This window comes from Zalophus californianus, chromosome 3, assembly GCF_009762305.2.
Source record: "Zalophus californianus isolate mZalCal1 chromosome 3, mZalCal1.pri.v2, whole genome shotgun sequence".
Taxonomy (NCBI): domain Eukaryota; kingdom Metazoa; phylum Chordata; class Mammalia; order Carnivora; family Otariidae; genus Zalophus; species Zalophus californianus.
Window position 1 is genome coordinate 31772169 of NC_045597.1, and position 21986 is coordinate 31794154.

The 21986-nt window shown below is 38.0% G+C and overlaps 1 protein-coding gene across 3 annotated transcripts; it reads left to right on the top strand.

Annotated features, from left to right (window-relative positions):
* The first annotated feature begins 763 nt into the window (after positions 1-763).
* COMMD6 (COMM domain containing 6) lies at positions 764-17794 on the top strand. Of its 3 annotated transcripts, none has more exons than XR_003519105.1 (5): positions 775-903; positions 992-1003; positions 13184-13336; positions 14457-14572; positions 17463-17794. XR_003519105.1 is itself a non-coding variant. In XM_027589389.1 (5 exons), exons 3-5 carry the CDS (start codon positions 12728-12730, stop codon positions 17511-17513), a joined length of 213 nt encoding a protein of 70 aa, XP_027445190.1. In that variant the 5' UTR covers positions 812-903; positions 992-1003; positions 12662-12727; the 3' UTR covers positions 17514-17794. The 3 variants fall into 3 exon arrangements, 2 of the variants coding, with proteins under 2 accessions (XP_027445189.1, XP_027445190.1); XM_027589389.1 differs by lacking the exon at positions 14457-14572 and adding an exon at positions 12662-12736 and having other exon boundaries at positions 812-903; XM_027589388.1 differs by lacking the exon at positions 14457-14572 and having other exon boundaries at positions 764-903.
* The last annotated feature ends 4192 nt before the right edge of the window (positions 17795-21986 follow it).

Sequence of the window (21986 nt, forward strand, 5' to 3'; positions counted from 1 at the left end):
AGTACTGTGATAACTTAGTTAATTGCTTTGTTTTTAGGCGTTATATGCTCAAGTATTTAGAGATGAAGTGCCCTTATTACCGTGTATGTACCTAGAGGTAAAGCAAATGGATAAAATATTAAGTTGACGAATCTAGATGAAGGGTAAACGGATGTTCATTGAACCACTTTTGCAACTTTTCTCCAAAAAATTTCAAGTTTTCAAAATAAAAAGTTGGCGAGAAAAAAATCGCTTTAGCTACTGTGTAGAACGGATGTGAGAAGCGTAGGGGGAAAGAAGGAAGACCAGATGAGAAGGTATCCCCGTACGTCAGGTTGAGAGCTGGGGTAGGTCAGTGGCAGCGTGATAAAGAAAAGCATCCCCACCCCACCCGCAGCTAGGCCAGTGAAGTAAATCCGAGTGACAAAAGCTAATCATATAATTTCCAATTGGCATCTCCCTGTCCAACGACTTCGACGGCGAAAGGGTGTGGTCGTCCAGCTGTTTTTTTAAACTTGGTGGGGATCAATTACTCGTCCGGCCGCCGGTTTGCGAGCGCGCATAAAGTCCCGGGGGCGGGGCAGACGGGAAGAGTCCACGTCTACGGGTCAGAAGGGTTCCTTAAGTTAATCTGTCCTTCCCTTCACAAGGTATCTCCAAAATCTTCGGACCTTTTCCCCATAGAAATGTCCCTGTTGCTGAGTATCTCCTTGAAACTAATGTTTAATTGACACTAAGGGGGAGTTACACAAATACGTTTGTTTCCGCTCCCCCCACTTCCGCTGCGTGCGCCAGGCCGCGAGGGGGCGGGAGGAGGAAGCGGAAGTGTTGGCGGCGACAGTCTACCTGATCAATCGGGGATCCGAGCCGTAGGCGCTTGCTATGGAGGGCTGCAGCGAGCCGCGACTGGATGCTAAGTCCGAGGTAAGTCTGGCCTGAGAGGAGCCGGGGCATCGGGGCTCTGGAGCTAGAGAGATCTTTCCCTAAATCGTGTTTTCTGCCTTCATTTCAGGTCACCAACCAGGTGAGTGAATGGCCGCCCCGCCCTCAGCCAGCGTCAGCTGGGCAAGCAGCGGGCGGTAGCACCTGGCCCGCCCCCTGCCTCCGGCGCGGGGGGACGATGCCACCGTGAGCCTTGCCCAGCAGCCCCCCACGTCCAAAGCCTGTGTCTGCGAGTCTGTGACTTTCATCCCGCCACCCTGCACTGCTCCCTCCACTGTGCACCTGCCACAGGAGCTGCTGCCGTTGTAATTTAAGCTCCTCCACCCAAAGAGTACCGAGCAATTCTTGTTCTTGGTGACCATTTCTTCAAAGCTAGGTACACAGTATTTTAGAATGTGATATAGAAAGACAAGAAATTGTTAAACTCTACAAAGATAGCGCTGCAAACATTTTCTTAGCCTTTAAACGAGGTATTTTGAAGATGGAAAGTATACCTCTTTAATTTTCAATGTCTACATTTTTTATGCCAGAAAAAAGAATTTGAATTTTTAAGTATATCTCATGCCTCCTTGTTCTAAGTGTTCTTTATTTTAACCCTTAAAAAAAGAATACATTATATGTTAATTAAAAAAAATAAGTAAAAAATAACTTATTTTTAGACAAAAACTTAACACATTTCCCAGAAGAAGAGTATGAAAACTAGAGCATTTTATTTAGGTCAGGAGTTTCCCGGGCCCGAACAAAATATAAGAAAGGGTTGAGATAAGAAATAAGGGGAGTACGATGGCAGAGAGATGTCCATTGGCTGCTCTCTGTCATCTCTCTCCAGCAGCTGTTGCTTTTCAGGATTCCTGGGAGGTAGGGGAACTCAGAAAGATTAACCAACCCCTTTATATGGCTTTGCTCAGAGTTACTGAGTTAGTGCACTTTGATTCAATCTTTCATAAGTCATTTTATCCACTGACACTAAATCATATGTTTATTTGAGTAAGATATCCTGAAACTGAGTTATGTTGATTATAGGCTTCTAAAAATTGAACCTCTTTTGGGGGTGGTGTTTAAAACAACACAGATTTATTATCTGAGTTCTGGAGGTTGGAAGTCCAAAGTTTTGTGGGGCTAAAATCAAGGTGTTGGCCGGGCTGTGTTCCTTCCGGAAGCTGTAGGGGAGATTTTATTTCCTTTTCTTTTCCGGCTTGTAGAGGCTGTCTACGTTCCTTGCCTTGTGGTCTCTACTTCTTTCTTTGAAGCACAGCATTCCAACCTTTGCTTCCATCATCACATCATCACTTCTTGTTCTGTTACCATCACCACAATGCTTTCTCTGACTCTGAAACTTTGCCTCCTTATAAGGACCCATATTATGTTGGGCCTACTTGGATAATTCAGGAAAAATCTCTCAACCTCAGGATCCTTAATTTAGTTGTATCTACAAAGTCTGTTTTGTCATATAAAAGAACATATTCACAAAATTTGGGGGTTGGAATGTGGACATTTGGTCGGGTGAAGGGGGAGCTGTTTTCAGCCTACTTCTCATTCCTTCCATGGAATCATTGACAGGTTATAGGATTGTTTACAAAGAAGCCAAGACAGAATAAATAAATAAATAAATAAATAAATAAAACAAGCCAGGATAATTTACAAACATTAGAATGTATGAGACTTTAGCAAGGTGATTCATTCAATTGTTTATCTAATTTGACACAGAGCTGAAAAATATTTTTATAAAAGACATCATTTACAACATAAATTATAAAGTACCTTGCAATCAATCTAACAAAAGATGTTTAAAGCCTTTGTGAAGAAAGTGATAATGAGTGCTAGACATCCAGTTTCTAGTCTGGCATGTTAGGAACTTGGAATATGGAATACATCATCATAAAAACAAGTAAAAAGCTGAACAAACTGAAGAATTAACAACTCTTGGATCCATCAGAGGAGTGAGGTCCTAAGGCAAATTGCTACCCCCAAATTGGAGAGACAGAGGTGAATACAGAGAATTAAAACTTACCAGAATAGAAATCTGTGGAAACCGGTGCCAGGGTAGGAAAACCTATAGTATAATTGATAAAGTGCTTAGAGGCAATTCTGAGAGTGAAAATCTCAAGGACCTAGTCATTGGGGGACCAGGGGTAGGAAACGCCCTCACACTTTCATGAGTTTTACCTCCAGGAACTCCTAAATTGAACATTTTTATTCATAGTTCATGATACAGTTTTAAATGCACTGCTAGAAGAAAATGATTATTCAAGAATATTGTTGAGGGAAGAAAATCCGTTACCCAATTATACGTCATTTATGTTTGTAGTATGTGCTTTTCTCAAAATGCACCAGATAAAACTAATATTTAGGCTTGAGCTATAACACCTTCTTTCTTTGTTTAAGTATTTCTCACCAGTGTATGAATTAGCCAGGTTAATTGGGACTGTAGGTCCAGTGAGAGTTCATGACCCCCTATACTATATCCATCAGCACACTGACTGTTCTCCCCACCTTTAAAATATACTCTAAATTCATCTTCCCTACCACCTAAGTGCAACCCTCCATCCTCTTGCGTAGACTACTTTGCAGTAGGCTCCCAATTGGGTCTCCTTGCTTTCCTTCTTAAACTTAATGCCCTATCCAGCAATTTGGATGAGCCTTTTGCAGTCTTAAGTTAGACCATGTCTTTCTGCTCAGAGACTTTTTTAAGTGATTCCTGTCACACTAGGAAAAAATCTTACATAGACCAAGGCCTGCAAGGCCATTCAAAAACAGATTCCTCATCTCTTACTACTCTTTTAGTTCATGCCAGTCCAGCTACATGGGCATCATTGTTCCCTGTTCATGTCAGGCATGCTTCTACCTCTGTCCAGAATGTTCTTTTTTCCAGAAGTCCATGTGGCTTTTTCCTTTCCTTTATTCTGTTCCCCTTCTACTCAAAACCCAGTCCTCAAAGAAGTCTCTCCCAGGTTCTACCTAAATAGCCTTCCTGGTCACTCTATCTCTTCCCCTGCATTTTTTTTTTTTTTACACTTTTTAAATTTATTTATTGTTTTGCCTTCCCCACTAGACGACAACGTCCTGAGGTCAGGAACTTTGTTTTTTTCTTTTTTATATCCCCAGTGGCTAGAACATAGTATTCTTTAGTAAATTCTTATTGAATATTGGAGCGTATTGTAACTTGTCCATAGCCACATGGTTAAAAGGTAGGGGAACTGAGATTCAAATCAGGTGGTCTGACTTCAGAATTTGCTTGTACTTTGAACAAATCATAGTGCTATATTACCCAGCACCAGAGGTCTCAGATTATCCATTACTACAGAGTTCTAATACTTATAATCATTGTTTTGAAGTAGTTTTTGATTTTCTTTTAGATGTCTAATTAGAACGCTTCATCATAGATGAATGATTATCCCTACTGCTGCCACTTTTATTGCTTTCCTTGCCAGTTTTATGGTATAAATCAAAAGTAAGATGTTCTGTTAACACTCAAGTCTCGTGCCATTTTCCCTCTTCCTATATATGAGACATAGTGACTTAAACTTGTACATTTTATATAGTGGCTCATAAATGTATAACTTTTTGTTCTTCTGGGTACATGTGTTGGATGTATGAACTGCCCTCAAGGAGTTTACAGTCTAGTGGATGTGGGGGTGGGAGACAAATCCACCTATACAAGGCAGAATGTTCTAGGTGGTAGGGTGTAAGAAATGTGAATATTCATAGAAAGTTTGAGTAAACTAGGGAAGTCTTCACAGAGCAAGTAGAATTTGAGAGGAGTTTTAAGTAGATGTTTGAGAATTATATTGCAAGAGGAATGAGCAGTATGAGCAAAGGTACAGAGGCTGAATGCAAATTTAAAAAAGGGATGCAGTCCTATTTGAGGATGGTGGGAAAACGGGGACTGTGCTGGAAGATAACTCAGGTACTTGGTAACTAGCTCATGAGGCAGTGAACTTCACAAGTTTTGACCTGTGATATTATATTTGGTTAATCTATAAACAGTATTTAGAGACCATAGTCTGGATTGGAGCCAACAAAGACCTAGGAAAGAAACTAATTAGGAGGCTGCAGTAAAATTTAAGGCAAGATAAAAAAAAACACAAAAACAAAACTATTTGTGTAGGTCTGTAGCAATGAGATTGGGAAGAAGGGAATAAATCTTGGTATTGGCTAAAATAAAATCTTGAATGCCTACCAATTGTTACGTATTTTGAGAAAAATCAAAGTTGACCAATGTTTCAAACCCGTGTAAGGGGAATGGGGGTCATTAGTAGAAATGAAATGAGGATGAAAAACATTTTTGAGGAAAGATGATATATGTCTGGTGTTGGAGGGCATCTGTACTATGAATTTATTAGTAGTGAATGTGTTTAATGGGAAAGGCTTTATTTTTCTGTATTATTTTTACTGGAGGTTAATACCTCCAGTATTAACCTCAGAGGTACCCTGTTACTGGAGGTAACAGAGGTAACAGGTTACACAAGCCAAATCTGAAATATCTTTTAGTTGTTTTTGCTAAGATTTCTAGAAACTAATGTATTTCAGATTAAATAAGTTATGAGAATACATTTTTGATGTCATATATTAAATTTATTGACAAAGTTATTTTCAGCCAGTTATGTTTGCCCCACTTTAGTTATCTATTGCTGTGTAATAAACTACCCAAAACTTAGTGACTTGAAATAACAGTTTAATGATCTTTCAGGACACCAGGTTTAGCTAGGTGGTAGCTTCTACTCCCTGTCATCTAGGAGCCTGATTGAGCCAGAAACCCAGAGGGCTCACCTACATGTCTGGTGATGACATTGGCTAAGAGCTCAGCTAGAGCTGATAATTGGAGTGACTTGGTTCTTCTCCCTACATGGCTGTTCACCTTAAGGTAGCTGGGTTTCAAGAGGGAGAGTCCCAAGAGCCAGCATTCCATAAAGAAGGAGGCAGACAGTTCTCCTAAGGCCTAGGCTCAAGGATTCCAGAAAGCCTCTTCTGCCATATTCTGCTGGTCAAAGTAATCGCAGAGACAGCTCAGAATGGTGCAGAGGGAAAATAAGCTCCACTTAATGTGAGGAGTGACGTGTATGTACAGGAGGGGTGACACTAATGGTTTGAAGCTATCTTTGGAGACCAGTTACCACATGCTGCAGAAGTTCTAAACATACTAGTTCAACAAATATTTATTTGAACATCCACTTTGTACCACATATTGTTGTAGTAGATTCAGTAGTAAACTAGATGGATAATGCTCTTGCTCTTAGGAAGTTTGAATTTCCTTGGGGAGACAGATAATAAGTAAACTTGATAATTTCAGATAATGATGAGTGCTGAGAAAATTAAAAGGCAGAGTATGGATGAAGGCATCAGTAAACAAGATGAGGAAGGCTAATGACTTAGCAAATGTATACTTGGACTAGAGTAATATGAATTCTCACGTAGAAATTTGCTAATAATTCATGCCTTAATTTCCACATATAAACACAAAGTGTAGCATAGTATTGTCCTATAGAACTTTCTGTGATGGTGGAAATGTTCTATGTTGGCACTGTCCAGTATGGTAACTTCATACTGGAGTATGAAGTGACTAGCCATATGTGACTATTGAGCATGTGACTAGTGGAACTGAGGAAGTGAAATTTTTTATTTTATTATTTATTATTTAATAAAATTTTTATTTTATTAAATTAAATTGTCATATTTGGGTTATGGCTACTGAATTGGACAGCTCGGTTCTAGCATGTAGAAGATGATATTCTTATGCCATCCTAGACCTATTTACTTTCTTGACCTACTAGAACTTAATTTAATTCCAAATAGTAATGTTGCAGCTAGGTATAATGAAAACTGCATAGAATATGGAATCAGAAAGATTAGGGTTGGGGGCGCCTGGGTGGCTCAGTTGGTTAAGCAACTGCCTTCGGCTCAGGTCATGATCCTGGAGTCCCGGGATCGAGTGCCGCATCGGGCTCCCTGCTCAGCAGGGAGTCTGCGTCTCCCTCTGACCCTCTTCCCTCTCGTGCTCTCTCTCTCTCTATCTCATTCTCTCTCTCAAATAAATAAATAAAATCTTTAAAAAAAAAAGATTAGGGTTGGGATAGCAGCTATACTAGTTTTGTATCCTTGGATGAGTTATTTGATCAGTCTTTTCCTCATAGTTACTTTTGAGAGAGGTTAATATGTGCAGAATACTTAACATTCCTTCCATTGGCAGACTTTCATTTTAAAAAGGAGAGAACATAAACGTAGGTATTTTATGACTCTAGCTATAAAAATTACAAAGACTAGAAATATGAAAATAGTTTTTAGGATGGAGTAGTCATGATTGTTTTTCTAATATATGTTGTATTTTGAAAAAATTAAAATTAAACTGAAATGGTCTTTATCAATATTTTTCTTTAGAGTTTTTATATGATGTCTTTATGTTAATAACTGCACCTTTATGTTAATAACTACCATATCAATTAATTTTTTAAAAGATTTTATTTGAGAGAGAGAGAGAGTGTGTGTGTGTGTGCGTGCGCGCGCATGAGTGGGGGGAGGGGCACAGGGAGAGGGAGGAACAGACTCCCCGCTGAGTACGGAGCTGGACATGGGGCTCTGTCCCAGGACCCTGAGATCAAGACCTGAGCTGAAGTCAGACGCTCAACCAACTGAGCCACCCAGGCACCCCCAGATCAATTAAATTTTTAGTCACACTAAAAGTGTGACTGACTATAGCTAATTTCTTTGTTTACCTTTTAACATGTATTTGTTTTGAGATTATTTTTCTTATTTGTATTCATTTTTTGTAAAAGATTGTATTTATTTATTTGCCAGAGAATGAGAGAGAGAGAGAGAGAGAGAGAGAGAGAGGCAAGCAGAGGGAGAAACAGGCTCCCTGCTGAGGAAGTAGCCCAACACAGGACTCTGAGATTACGACCTGAGCTGAAGGCAGACACTTAACCGACTGAGCCACCCAGGCGTCCCTCTTTGTATTCATTTTACTTTGGGATGTTTTTATATTTTTTCACTACTAGTTTTTTTTTCTTTGTACATTTTCCTTTTTAAATCATTTTCTTTACAATACTTGAGAGTCTTTATTATTCTATTCCTTTTTTTGTTTTTTAAAGATTTTATTTATTTATTTGACAGAGAGAGACACAGTGAGAGAGGGAACACAAGCAGGGGGAGTGGGAGAGGGAGAAGCAGGCTTCCTGCTGAGCGGTGCTGGGTCCCAGGACGCTGGGATCATGACCTGAACTGAAGGCAGATGCTTAACGACTGAGCCACCCCGGTGCCCCTATTATTTATTCCATTCTTAATATCCTCCATAATGATAAGTGTGCTCTGTTCTGATTTTTCTTTTATTCTTTTCTTGTTTTTTTCTTTTAAGATTTTTATTTATTTGAGAGAGCGAGAATGAGAGAGAGAGAGAGAGCACATGAGAGGGAAGAGGGTCAGAGGGAGGAGCAGACTCCCTGCTGAGCAGGGAGCCCGATGCAGGACTCGATCCCGGGACTCCAGGATCATGACCTGAGCCGAAGGCAGTCGCTCAACAAACTGAGCCACCCAGGCGCTTTTCTTGTTAAAATCTCCAATGCAGTTAATTAATTCCTATTTAAGGCTAAACCACATTTATTAGAAAATTTGCTTTTAATTCTCATTTAAATGTTCAGTTTTAGAATCATAAACTGAATCCCAGCTTTCTTTTACTCATGAGTACTCATTTTGCACAGTGAGTGTCTGGATGGTTGCTCTCCCTGTTTCCTCATTGGACAGTTTCACCATTGTAATTTGTCAGTGGATTCCAACATTGTGTTCCTTAATTGATTTTCTGTTTGAAATGTTCTAAATAATCCAGTTTTATTTCAGAGTCAGAGTCCAGTAAGTAATGGTTTTCTCTACCATTTTCTTGTAGACAGTAAAGCATCAAGAAATTGTGCAAGCTGAATAAGTTTAAGAAGTGCTCAATTAAATTTTTGGATGTCACCATTGATCTGATATAAAAACTATATCTCTAATCATGAACTCCCTTAGATTCTGTTATTGGATTTTTAGCCACTTATTGAACATTCCTATTTAAATACCCTCTATCCCCACTTGATAATACCTTTGGACTTAAAATATATAAAGTCTGATTGGTAACATGATATCAACATTCTCCCTGTCATCTGTACTCAAGATTTTCATAGTTGTCTTTGATCTCCCATAATTGTGAAGAAAAACATCAGGGCTTGCTGATTCATTCTTTAAGGATCAGCTTAATCCTATTAGTTACCACCTTAGTTCAGGCATTTAAAACCTCATACCTGGATTATTGTATTCTGCTGCCACCAGATGAATATTTTTTAATCAATACTTTCATATCCTTACCTTTACTGAAAAAAATTCAGTGAGTTCCCATTGCATACAGGAAAAGTTTAAATGACTTAACATATTTTCCATAAGGTAAAGTATATGGGAATACTTTGAAAACCTCTGAAAACTCACAATTTGAAAAGAATTATTGGCTTCTTCATCTCTTTTTTCAGCTTTATCTTCCATACTTCCTTACAGGAGCTGTCCACTTAAATGCAGTTAAATGCTCTCTTACACCAGATACTGACTCCATCTCTAGTTGGTTCAGCTTAATATTTATTAAGCACTTATTCTTTGTTAGGTGTATATTTCTGGAATATATAAAGAAGACACATTTTCTTCTTAATTTCAGTTCTGTTTAGTCTTCAAAACTGAGCTGAAAGCTTATGCTCTCTGTAAAGCATTCCTTTGATTACTGTAGCCTATGATAAGTTTTTCCTTTCAAACAGAAATATGGTTTGTAAGGGCGCCTGGGTGGCCCAGTCATTAAGCGTCTGCCTTCGGCTCAGGTCATGATCCCAGGGTCCTGGGATCGAGGCCCGCATCGGGCTCCCTGCTCTGCGGGAAGCCGGCTTCTCCCTCTCCCACTCCCCTGGCTTGTGTTCCCTCTCTTGTTGTGTCTCTCTCTGTCAAATAAATAAATAAAATCTTAAAAAAAAATATATGGTTTGTATTCACTGATTTATATTCACTCCCCCCACCTGATACTTACAAGATAACATATGCAAAAAAAGTACATTACCATGGACAGCTTAATGAATAATTTTAAAGCGAACACATTTGTAATCACAATCAAATTCAAGAAATGGAGTATTACTGGTGCCCCAGAAGCCCACCACATGCCCTTCCCCAATCAAACCTCTCCCTTCTCTCCTTCCTAGAGGCAATGACCCTTTTGTGATAATCACATTCTTGCCTCTATATATAGTTCTTCCAACTGTGCATGCAGCCTTAAACAATATTGTATTTCCTGTTTCTCAAGTTTAAGTGAATGGAATCACATAACTTTTGACTGGTTTCTTTCAACGTTTTGGTGTTAAGTGTAGCTGAAGTTCATTGCTGTACATATTTATCTAACGACTGATGAACATTTGGGTGGTTTCAGTTTAGGGCTGTAATGAATATAGCTACTTTGCTGTGCAGAAGCTTTCAGTTTAATGTAGTCCCACTTGTTTACTTTTGCGCTTGTTGCTTTTGCTTTTGGTGTCAGATTCAAAAAATCATCACCAAGATTTCTGTGTCAAGGAACTTAACTGCCTACATTTTCTTCGTGGAGTTTTATGGTTTCAGGTCTTACTTTTAAGTTGTTAATCCATTTTGAGGAAATTTTTGTGTATGGTATAATATAGTGGTCAAGTTTCCTTCTTTTACATGTGGCTGTTCAGTTTTCCCAATATTATTTATTGAAGATACTGTCCTTTCACCACTGTATATTCTTGCCTCCCTTGTCATATATTAATTGACGACATATGCATGGGTTTATTTTTGGACTCTATTATGTTCCATTAATCTATGTGTCTCTTTTCATGCCAGTGCTATACTTTTAAAATTATCATAGCTTTGTAATATAGTTTGAAACCAGAGAGCATGATGTCTCCAGCTTTGTTCTTTCTCAGAATTTCCTTTGGCCATTTGGGGTCTTCTGTGGTTTCATACTTATTTTAGGATTTTTTTCTATTTCTGTGAAAAATATCTTTGGAATTTTGATAGGGATTGCATTGAATTTGTAGATTGCTCTGAGTAGTATGGATAATATTTTAATAACATTAATTCTTCCAGTCCATGAACACAGGATATCTTTCCATTTATTTGTGTCTCCAATTTTTTAAAAGACTTTATTTATTATAGAGAGAGAGAGCATGAATGAGGAGAGGGGCAGAGGGAGAGGTGGGAGGGGGAGAAGCAGACTCCCTGCTGTGCAGGGAGCCCCAGGTAGCTCTAGATCCTAGGGTCTTGGGATCATGACCTGAGCCGAAATCAAGAGTCAGATGCTTGACTGACTGAGCCACCCAGGCGCCCCTCTATTTTCTTGAGGTGTAAAGTTAGCTTGTTGAGACCTTTCTTGTTTCTTGAGGTAAGCATTTATTGCTGTGAACTTCCATCTGAGAACTACTTTTGCGATCCCATAAATTTTGGCATATTACATTTTCATTTTTCTTTGTCTCAAGGTATTTTTTAAATTTCTCTTTTGATTTCTTCTTTGACCCATTGATTATTCAGTAGCATGTTGTTATGTCTCCACATATTTGTGAATTTTCTAGGTTTTTTCCCTTGTAATGAATGTCTAGTTTCATACTACTGTGGTCAGAAAAGATGCTTGATAGGATTTTAGTCCTCTTAACTTCTTTGTCCTAACAAATGATGTGTCTTAGTAAATGTTCCATGAGCACTTGGTAAGATGTGTATTGTGTTGCTTTTGGATGGAATGTTCTGTAAATATCTGTTAAGTCCCATCTGTTCTAACGTTGTTTGAGGCTGATGTTTCCTTATTGATTTTATGTCTGGGTGTTCTATCCATTGATGTAAGAGGGGTATTAAAGTCTTCTAGTATCATTGTACTGATGTCTCTTTCTTCCTCTGGGTCTGTTAATATTTGCTTTGTCTATTTAGGTGCTCCTATGTTGGATGCATAAATATTTACAGGTTGTATCTTCTTGTTGGACTGAACCCTTTTTCATTATGTAACTTTTTTGTTTCTTATTACAGTGGTCGTTTTAAAGTCTATTTTGTCCAACAATAAGTGTAGTTACCCCAGCTTTCTTTGGTTTCCATTTACATGGACTATCTTTTTCCATCCCTTCATTTTTAGTCTATTTGCCTTCTTACTTTGAGAGCTTGTCTCCTGTAGGCAGTATATAGATGAGTCTTGTTTATAAAAGATCCCAAGTTTTATAAAAAGAGGTTTATTAATAAGCAAAGCTTTTTGCCCTATCAGCATTAATTTGATAGCAAAAAGTATCAATCAACAAGTATTTTTTGTGAGTGTCTGCTGTGTACCATTTACTTGTTTAATCTTTGAAAACAAGAAACAGAATTCCTCCACTCACTGTCTTATGTTTTAGTCAGTGTTAAGAGCTGCATTTATCCAATCCTGTTTTATGCCCCAGAACACTGAGCAATCATTGACAGAAATTCAATTAAAAGTATTAAGGCAGCCAGTAGTCAATAAGCATATAATCCTTGGAGCCAAACGGACTTTGGTTTCAGTTCTGATCACAGAAATGTGTGACCTTGCACACTTTATCTAAGCTCTCTGAAATTCAGTTTTGTCATCTGCAAAATGGAAATAATAGCCTATAATGTTATGATGATTCCCTGAGGCATTTAATACATGTAAACTACCTAGCACATCACCTGACAGGTGTTTATCATCAACAGTGATGAAATCTAAAACCACCTTATCACCCCGTGCTTTTGCTCTTGTAAGGCTGCAGGTGGAGGAACATGGTGAGAGAGGAAACTGGAATGATTCCCATGTGGGTCCCAGTCACATATGAAGATGGTATGTAACCCATCTTCCATTTTAGGATTTCGGGTTGTGGAATGGGGACAGGAGAGTAAGGTGAGAGAGGCCACAAAGCATTTGTAGTCCCCTTAAATGCAGGAGCAAAATGAAGGGAAAACCAGCAGTTGTACCACATCTTCCTTCTACTTCCGTTATACATCTGGTGAAGATGGGTGTGTGTGTGTGTTTTACTATTGTAATTATGACAGTGTTGTTTTCCAACTCTGTTTACATCCCGTATTGCCTCTCTCCATTTTTATTTGATTATTGTGCTCCTAGCAATATTAAAATGAAGATATTTTCTTTTACTGTGACTGGCATTGAAACTAAAAGTTCAATGTGAGAGCAATAAAATTGAATAAGTAAAAAAAAAAAAATTGAGTAAGTAACTGCATTCATGGCAATGTTATTACCAATGTATTGTTCTGTAATGTTTCATTACAGCTTGTAGATTTTCAGTGGAAGCTGGGTATGGCCGTGAGCTCGGACAGTTGCAGATCTCTTAAGTATCCTTATGTTGCAGTGTTGCTGAAAGTGGCAGATCATTCAGGCCAAGTAAAGAACAAGTCCTTTGAAATGACAATTCCACAATTTCAGGTTTGTGATTTCACTCATTCAGTTGTAGTTCACTGTTCTGTAATTGCTACTTAAATATGTATAAAATATTTCTTAAGGGAAACTTTTAATTGTTTTTATTTACACACAAAAGATCTGAATTTGTTTTCTTTGGGAATTTGATACATTTCAATATTTTCAATATAATGCTGAATTGGTGTACTGTCATATTTGATCACTTTCACAGTACTCCTCCTCTGTGAATATATTTAGGACATTTTCATCTTCTCTGGCAGGATATTTACTTGGCATTTAACTATTTTACTCTTATTCTTTTTAGGCTTAATATTCAGGAATCATGAGCTAAATGAATCTTTGAACAGTGGTCTTGACCCTCAGTTTTCTGATTAATAATGTTTATAAAATGCTGATCAGAGTAACAGTATGTGATGGTGGTTTTATCAGTTAGAGATTTGAATAACTCAGTGGTCTCTATGTAGAGTCCTCTTATTCATACTATCATTTCTACCTCTTTTCTGTAAGCAAGGAAGAAAAAAAAGGGCTTGAGTGAAAAATGAGATTTTCTTTTAAAGGTACATTCAAGGAAATGTTTTTATCATTGACTACTTTAACTGGCCTTAGAGTTTTGTTCTTGTTTGTTTTGATTGCTTTGGTGAGTGAATAGTTAAGAATCCTCACAATAGTTAGTACTCTAAGAAGAGTAAAGTACTCTAAAAAACAACCAACCGGGCGCCTGGGTGGCTCAGTCGTTGAGCGTCTGCCTTCTGCTCAGGTCGTGATCCCAGGGTCCTGGGATCGAGCCTCACATCGGGCTCCCTCCTCCGTGGGGAAGTCTGCTTCTCCCTCTCCTACTCCCCCTGCTTGTGTTCCCTCTCTCGCTGTGTCTCTCTCTCTGTCAAATAAATAAATAAAATCTTTAAAAAAATAAAAAAATAAAACAACCAACCAAGTGAATGCAATGGAAATATAGTAAGAATTCTTTGTAAAACTAACTAAAAATCTGTGGGTCCTAGGCTTACCTTTTAAGAAAAGCCTCTTATATACCTCTTTAAGATACTTTTGATTTCTTCTTTTACAGACTACACTCTTACCCTAGCATTATCGAGGTATAGTTGACAAATAAAAATTGTATGTATTTCAGGTATATGATGTGATGTTTTGATTGAGAAACGACTGAGATTGAGAAATGAATACCACAATCAAGTTAATTAACATATCCACTACCTTATATGGCTACCTTTTTTATGTATCTGTGTGGTAAGAACACTTAAGATCTACTCTTAGCAAATTTCAAGTACACAATACATGATTATTAACTATAGTCACCATACTATACATTAGGTCTCCATAACTTACACATCTTAAAACTGAAAGTTTGTACCTTTGACCAACATCTCTTCATTTCTCTTACTCGCCAGCCCTGGTAACCTTCAGGTAACCTGCCTGTCTACTCTTTTTTTTTTTTTTTTTTTAAGATTTTATTTATTTATTTGAGAGAGAGAATGAGATAGAAAGAGAACATGAGAGGGGAGAGGGTCAGAGGGAGAAGCAGACTCCCTGCTGAGCAGGGAGCCCGATGTGGGACTCGATCCCAGGACTCCAGGATCATGACCTGAGCCGAAGGCAGTAGCTTAACCAACTGAGCCACCCAGGCGCCCTGTCTACTCTTTTGTTACTATAAGTTCTACATTTTATCTCTCTGTGTCTGGCTTATTTCATTTAGCATAATATCCTCCTAGTTCATTCATGTTGTCAAAAATATCAGATTTCTTTCTTTTTAAGGATGAATAGTATTCTATTGTGTGTATATATGTATACACACACCACATTTTTTAATGCATCCATCTGTCAATACACAGTCATGTTCTTTCCATACCTTAGCTACTGTGAGTAATGTTGCAAAGAACATGGAGTATAAATCCCTCTTGAGGTAGTGATTTTATTTTCTTTGGATATATACCCAGAAGTGGGATTGCTGGATCGTATGGTAGGTTTCTTTTACAAATTACATTTTAAGGGTTTTTGTTCCATTTGATTTCTTTCTTTTAAAATAGATACCACTGCTTTTGAACAAAAACCCATGGTCACAGATTCAACATTATTAATGCTAATTAGCGTCCTGGAAAGAATTAAGTCTTGGCTAAAAGGAAATATCGTATATTATGATATGTGAGTAGCCTTCAACTGAATATAAGGACCAAGTCAACTTAAAAAAAATACAGAGTTCATTCCTTTATATTGTGAATTATATTCACAATCTTGGCCCAGGTCTTATTTTTCTGTATAGCATTCATGCTCTCTGATTCCACCTCTAAGAATTTTTTTTCCTATAGGAAAAGAATCACAAATGGGACAAATCTTTTAAAGATTGTTTTTACATGTCTTTTAACCAGGAACAGAGCCTTTTAGTTACATTGCAGGACTGAGAGCATAGCAACATTTTTTGAGCTTTTATTTTTATTTTTTTTAAAGATTTTATTTATTTGACAGAGAGACAGCGAGAGAGGGAACACAAGCAGGGGGAGTGGGAGAGGGAGAAGCAGGCCTCCTGTCGAGCAGGGAGCCCAGATGTGGGGCTGGATCCCAGGACCCTGGGATCATGACCTGAGCTGAAGGCAGACGCTCAACGACTGAGCCACCCAGGCACCCCGAGCTTTTAATTTATATGTTTCTTGTAGCTGAAATTTTGACTTTCAATATATAGCTTCATTCGTAATGAATTTACATATAAACTAAAACGAAATATATATACTCTTAAGTAGCAAAATCGAGAATTAAGACCACATAAGAAGGAAAATGCAAATATGTAAATCATTCGAGAGTGTTCTAATTGCTGGGGTTAAGTTTCAAATTTGCCTCCTAGCTTCCTGGCAGGTAGAGAAGAAAGGAAAACAGAATGTGTTTGCTTCCTTTCTTAAGAGATTTTGGGAGATGGAAAAAAAAAAGATGACTTTTATAGGAGAACAACCATACCAGCTTAATTTTTAAATGAAAGGGAAATACGCTTCTAACATATAAGCCATTTTCAGTGTTGGGTCTTTCTTAATGTAACTAAACCCATATCTTAAAGAAGACAGCTCCTATCACCCTGAAAAACAGTCTTTCACTAGATTTAAAGTGGTTTGAAGCCTGGAAACTGAACTTTTTATTTTTATATTTTTAAAGATTTTATTTATTTATTTGACAGAGAGAGACACAGCGAGAGAGGGAATATAAGCAGGGGGAGTGGGAGAGGGAGAAACAGGCTTCCTGCTGAGCAGGGAGCCCGATGGAGGGCTCTGATCCCAGGACCCTGGGATCATGACCTGAGCCAAGGCAGATGCTTAACGACTGAGCCACCCAGGCGCCCCTGAACTTTTTTTTTTTAAGAGCTGCATGCTGTGGGTGTCTAGGTGGCTCAGTTGCTTGAACATCTTACTCTTGATTTCTGCTCAGGCCATGATATCAGGGTCGTGAAATTGAGCCCCGCCATCGGGCTTCGCGCTCATCAGGGTCTGCTTGTCCCTCTGCCTTCCCCTGTGCCCCTCCATCTGCTCTCCCTCTCTAAAATAAATAAATAAATAAGATCTTTTTTTTTTTTTTTAAGATTTTATTTATTCGACAGAGAGAGACACAGCGAGAGAGGGAACACAAGCCGGGGGAGTGGGAGAGGGAGAAGCAGGCTTCCCGCCAAGCAGGGAGCCCAATGCAGGGCTCGATCCCAGGACCCTGAGACCATGACCTGAACTGAAGGCAGACACTTAACTGACTGTGCCACCCAGGTGCCCCAAATAAATAAGATCTTAAAAAAAAAACAAAAAACACGCTCTACCAACTAAACCAGCCAGGCGCCCCCTCCCCCAAACTGTCATTTTTGTTTTTACCTTCATTGTCTAGTACAGTGTTGGGTATTTAATAAAAGAACTTTCTTTTGTGCTTTTAAAATTTTTAGTTATGAGCTAATTATCCAACTCTACAATGGTATTTGTGCTTGTGGTACCAAATTGCACCTGTTTGTTTTTTTATAACTTTCCCATAATAATAGTTAGTGATATAAACTTGAACAAATTTAATGTCATATGGCCTTTAGTGGTCAGGTATAAGTAAAAGAACTACTTACATATCCTCTAAAAGCTAAGTTAATATTATTTTTCCTTTTTCTCTCCAGAATTTCTACAGACAGTTCAAGGAAATTGCTGCAGTTATTGAAACTGTGTGAAAACTGATTACTTGGTTGATAAATTACTACCATCATTCTAAAATCATGGACTTCACTTTCTGTAACAAAACTGTATTAAGAATCAAATGATATTTATTGAGTGAAAATTGTTTTTTTTGTTTTTCCATTTTTTAATAAAAAAATCAGACAAACAAGAATTAGATAGTGGTGATCAATGCAAAACTTTGTGAATATACTAAAAGCTGCTGAATTGAACACTCTAAAGGGTGAACTCTGTGTTATGTAAACTATATCTCAATAAAAATCAAATGAATGATTGATATTGAAGGCAATACAAGTTTATGTATTAGACCAATAATTTTGAAACTTATAATTGTACCCATTTTATAAACAAAATCTTTTATGGAGTCCTTTATATAAACTATATAAATTTTAAAAGTAGCATTTGATTACAATAACATTACAAATTCAATTTTCTAATCTCATTTATCATAACAGCAATCAGTGAGAAGACTGAGCCTACTCCTCAAGCATTTGGATCAGGTTAGGACTGATCATTGCTGCCTTATATTAACTAAGCACTTAGTTGTTTCTGTTATTAACATTTATAGGAAGTTCAGATACATGCACGGATATAGAACAGTAAGATTTACTTTGAGTTCTATATATAACTGAGTTAACTTGGTAGCACAAATTATTGTTAGATAATTTCCATTGAATTTAAATTTATAAAACAATTATTAAACTATTTTATAAAGCCAAGCAAAGGACACTGTATGGCATTGCTTAGGAATAAACAAATAGCTCACTGGACTAGACTAGGTGGCCTAGAAATAGATCCAGCCATTTGGGAGATGGATGGTATTTCAGTTGGGTGGGAAAATGTGATTTATTTAATAAATTATACTAGCACTCACAACATATGCAAAAGTAAATTCCAGATGGATTAATGCCTTTAAAATATAAAAATTTTAAAAAGTATTCTGTAAAAAGTTTTACAGAATATTTATGTTCACTAAGGTTTAGGCAGACAGCAGTTCCAAAGCTATAACATACAACATAGATACACTTGAAATTCGAGAATTAAAAAATTATATGTGGAAAAAAAACCCGGGCCATTAAAGACAAGACAAAAGACAAATGCTAGGTGGATGTATAAGTTAGTTCTCGCTCTGGAAAAAAATTGCTTTAAATATTTCAAGTAGGAAGAGATTTTATACAAGAAGTGAGATGCTCGCTAACCTACCAGACTGAAGGAAAAAGTCAATAGAAATTACTGCTGGCTTGTAAAATCCAGTGGTGCAGGGTCAGGGAAACCACAGCCAATAATCTCTGCACGATGCAGGACATACCTGGAAGCCACAGTGCGTGCCATTTCTGTCACGTGTCAACGTGTGTAATGAAATAAAGTCTCCTTGCTTTCTTTGCCCTTCCTAATTTCACAGCAAGAACGCCTCTTATTGGTGGAAGTTAAACCAGGACCCTGGTGACAGAATCTGGTCAATTCAGTTTCTAGTCTTCTAGCACTTAGAGAGGAGATTTCGAAAAGCAAGAACGGTGCTGAGTATTCTTACTCTGCTGACAGAAATAGGAGTTCTTACGGTCCTTATGCAAAGTGATGACACACAATATAGAAATTTCATAGTCCAGAAATGTTAGTCTGGAAATAAATCCTTTGAAATAAAGTTACCAGTATGTAAAGATATTTGGCAAAATTGGTTGAATGTCATCCATTTCCTCTGTCTGGGCCCACAGGAAGACTGCATTTTCCAGCCTCCCTTGCAGTTAGGTAAGGACCTCACGATTGGGTTGTAGCCAATGGAATCAGGGCAGAAGTGTCTAAAGCCACATCCAGTTTTCGTCATAAATCCCTCTCATCTTCTGGCCAATAGACATATGAGAAAATGCTCAAAATCACTAGTCATCAGGGAAATGTAAATCAAAATCACAATGAGGTATCACCTTACACCTGTCAGAATGGCTAAACTCGAAAGAAATAACAAGTGACAAAGGTGTGGAGAAAAAGGCAGCCTCATACACGGTTGGTGGGACTGCAAATTAGGAAGGCCACTGTGGAAAACTACGGAAATTCCCCCCAAAATTTAAAATAGAACAGTACATGGTCCAATAATTTCACTCCTGGGTATTTACCCAAAGAAAATGAAAACACTAATTTGAAAACATATGTACCCCTATGTTTATTGCAACATTATTTACAATAATCAAGATATGGAAGCAACCCAAGGGCCTATCAGTAGACAAATGGATAAAAGATGCGTGTACACACATACACACACACGAATATCATGCAGTCATAAAAAAGGAGATTGTGCCATTTGTGACAATGTGGATTGGCCTAGAGGATATTATGCTAAATGAAATAAGTCAGACTAAAACAAATATATGATTTCACTCACATGTGGAATCTAAAAAACATAAATGAATAAACAAACAGCAGAATCAGACCTGTGAATACAGGGGAAAATCTGATGGTTGCCAGAGGGGAGGGGTGTTGAGGAATGGGCAAAATGCGTGAAAGGGCAGGGAAGATACAGACTTCCAGCTACAGAATGAATAAGTCACAGGAATAAAAGGCACAAAACAGGAAATAAAGTCAATGCTATTGTATGGTGACAGATGATAGCTATACTTGTGAGTTTGTCATAGCATAGAGACTTGTCAAATCACTATGTTGTACACCTGAAACTAATGTAATATTGTGTATCAAATACACGCAAATTAAAAATTTTAGTTAACATCCTTCTCATCTTCCAAGCTCTCTCACATCCTTGCTATCGGAAATGAAGTTCTCTGAGAACAAAAGCGTAAGATGGATCCCTGAATCACTATTGGAGGCAGACGCCTTGAAATAATAACCTGACTTGCATCAGACAGTGGTGCAAACTAGAAGCAAACTTTTCTTGTGGTGAGCTGGTGAGCTATTTGGAGTGTTGGTCATAATACAAGTGAGCATAAATTTGAATAGCACAAGATATATGAATGAAGATTTTTATTGTAGCATTTCCAGTGGCAAAAACACAAAATAAATGAAAGAGTGAATACCTGTCAATGAATGAATGGTTGAATAAATTTGTCCTGTCTATGCTATAACATATCATATACCTACTCCGATTTGCCTTTGGGATATTATCATTACATATTTTTATGTCTTATAAAATGATGTAAAGATGCATTCATATGTATTTGAATCCTTAATGGAAAATTACAAGTGTATGGAAGGATGTCTGCCAGCTTCTAAGCTACTAGTGGAGAGCGTGTCTAGAGAGAGGGTGGAAGAGCAGGTTAAAAAATTTCTTTTGTTGATGTCCATGATTCATAATAAATAAGTATAGTTCTTTTTTAAGATTTTATGTATTTTTTTGACAGAAAGAGACACAGCAAGAGAGGGAACACAAGCAGGGGGAGTGGGAGAGGGAGAAGCAGGCTTCCCGCAGAGCAGGGAGCCCGATGCAGGACTCCATCCCAGGACCCTGGGATCATGACCTGAGCCTAAGGCAGACACTTAATGACTGAGCCACCCAGGCACCCCATAAATAAGTATAGTTTTTAAAAAAAAAGTGAAAATATATGATTTTAAAAATATTTAAGTATGTTTTTGAAAAGTCCTTATGGTTCTTTTTATGGTATAATATTTTCTTACTTATTTTAATTTAACAAATATGTAGTGTTTAGAAGCAGGATTATTTGTAAAGTGCCTCCCCAAACCAGGATAGGCAAACCTGAAATAACATCAAATGTGAGCCCAGTTGAGTCTAACATGTTGGCTGGCATTGACGCAAGAAACACCTCTTATACCTTTGTTTCCTCTTCTGATCTTCCCTGTTGGAAATTTATGTCTTTTTTGCACTGTCAGCATTTCCACAGGTCCCCTATGTGAATCCACTTTGTTTCTTTCTCCTCTGCCAGGAAGCACACCACTAAGAGGGTCCCGGATCTACCGCCTGTTGCTGCCCACCTATGGTACTCAGAACCCACCTGCTTAAAGAGTTAGCCAGCTGGTCATTCATGCTTACCAGCTGCCTAGAGATATACCCTATTACCCACCCTCTGGATAGTAGCACATTAATGATTCTAGGATTCTGAGAAGCCAAAATCCCCTTTCCATCCCTTTTCCATTCTGTGGGGTACCAACTTCATTGTACTCCTGGAAATCAAGAGTAGAAACCACCTCCACCCCAAGCTGGGAAATACAATGTACTTACCTTCCCAGACTGTGCATAGGGTCTCTCCATGTCCCACTCACCCAAATTCAAAACCTTCCACTCCACCCCTCTCCATTTGCAGTGTTTTATGCAGAGTCCCAAAGTGAAGCCCTGGCTCAAACACTGTGGGTAATGGATCTGATTAGAATACATTTAAACTGCATGTTGAAATTTAACTTTTGTATTTAAAAGGCAAGGGTTTTTTTTTTCCATAATACAGTTTTATACTATTTTTATTGCCAATGTCTACTTTTGCTTTTTATGAGTTTAATGAGTTCACTGAGATGGC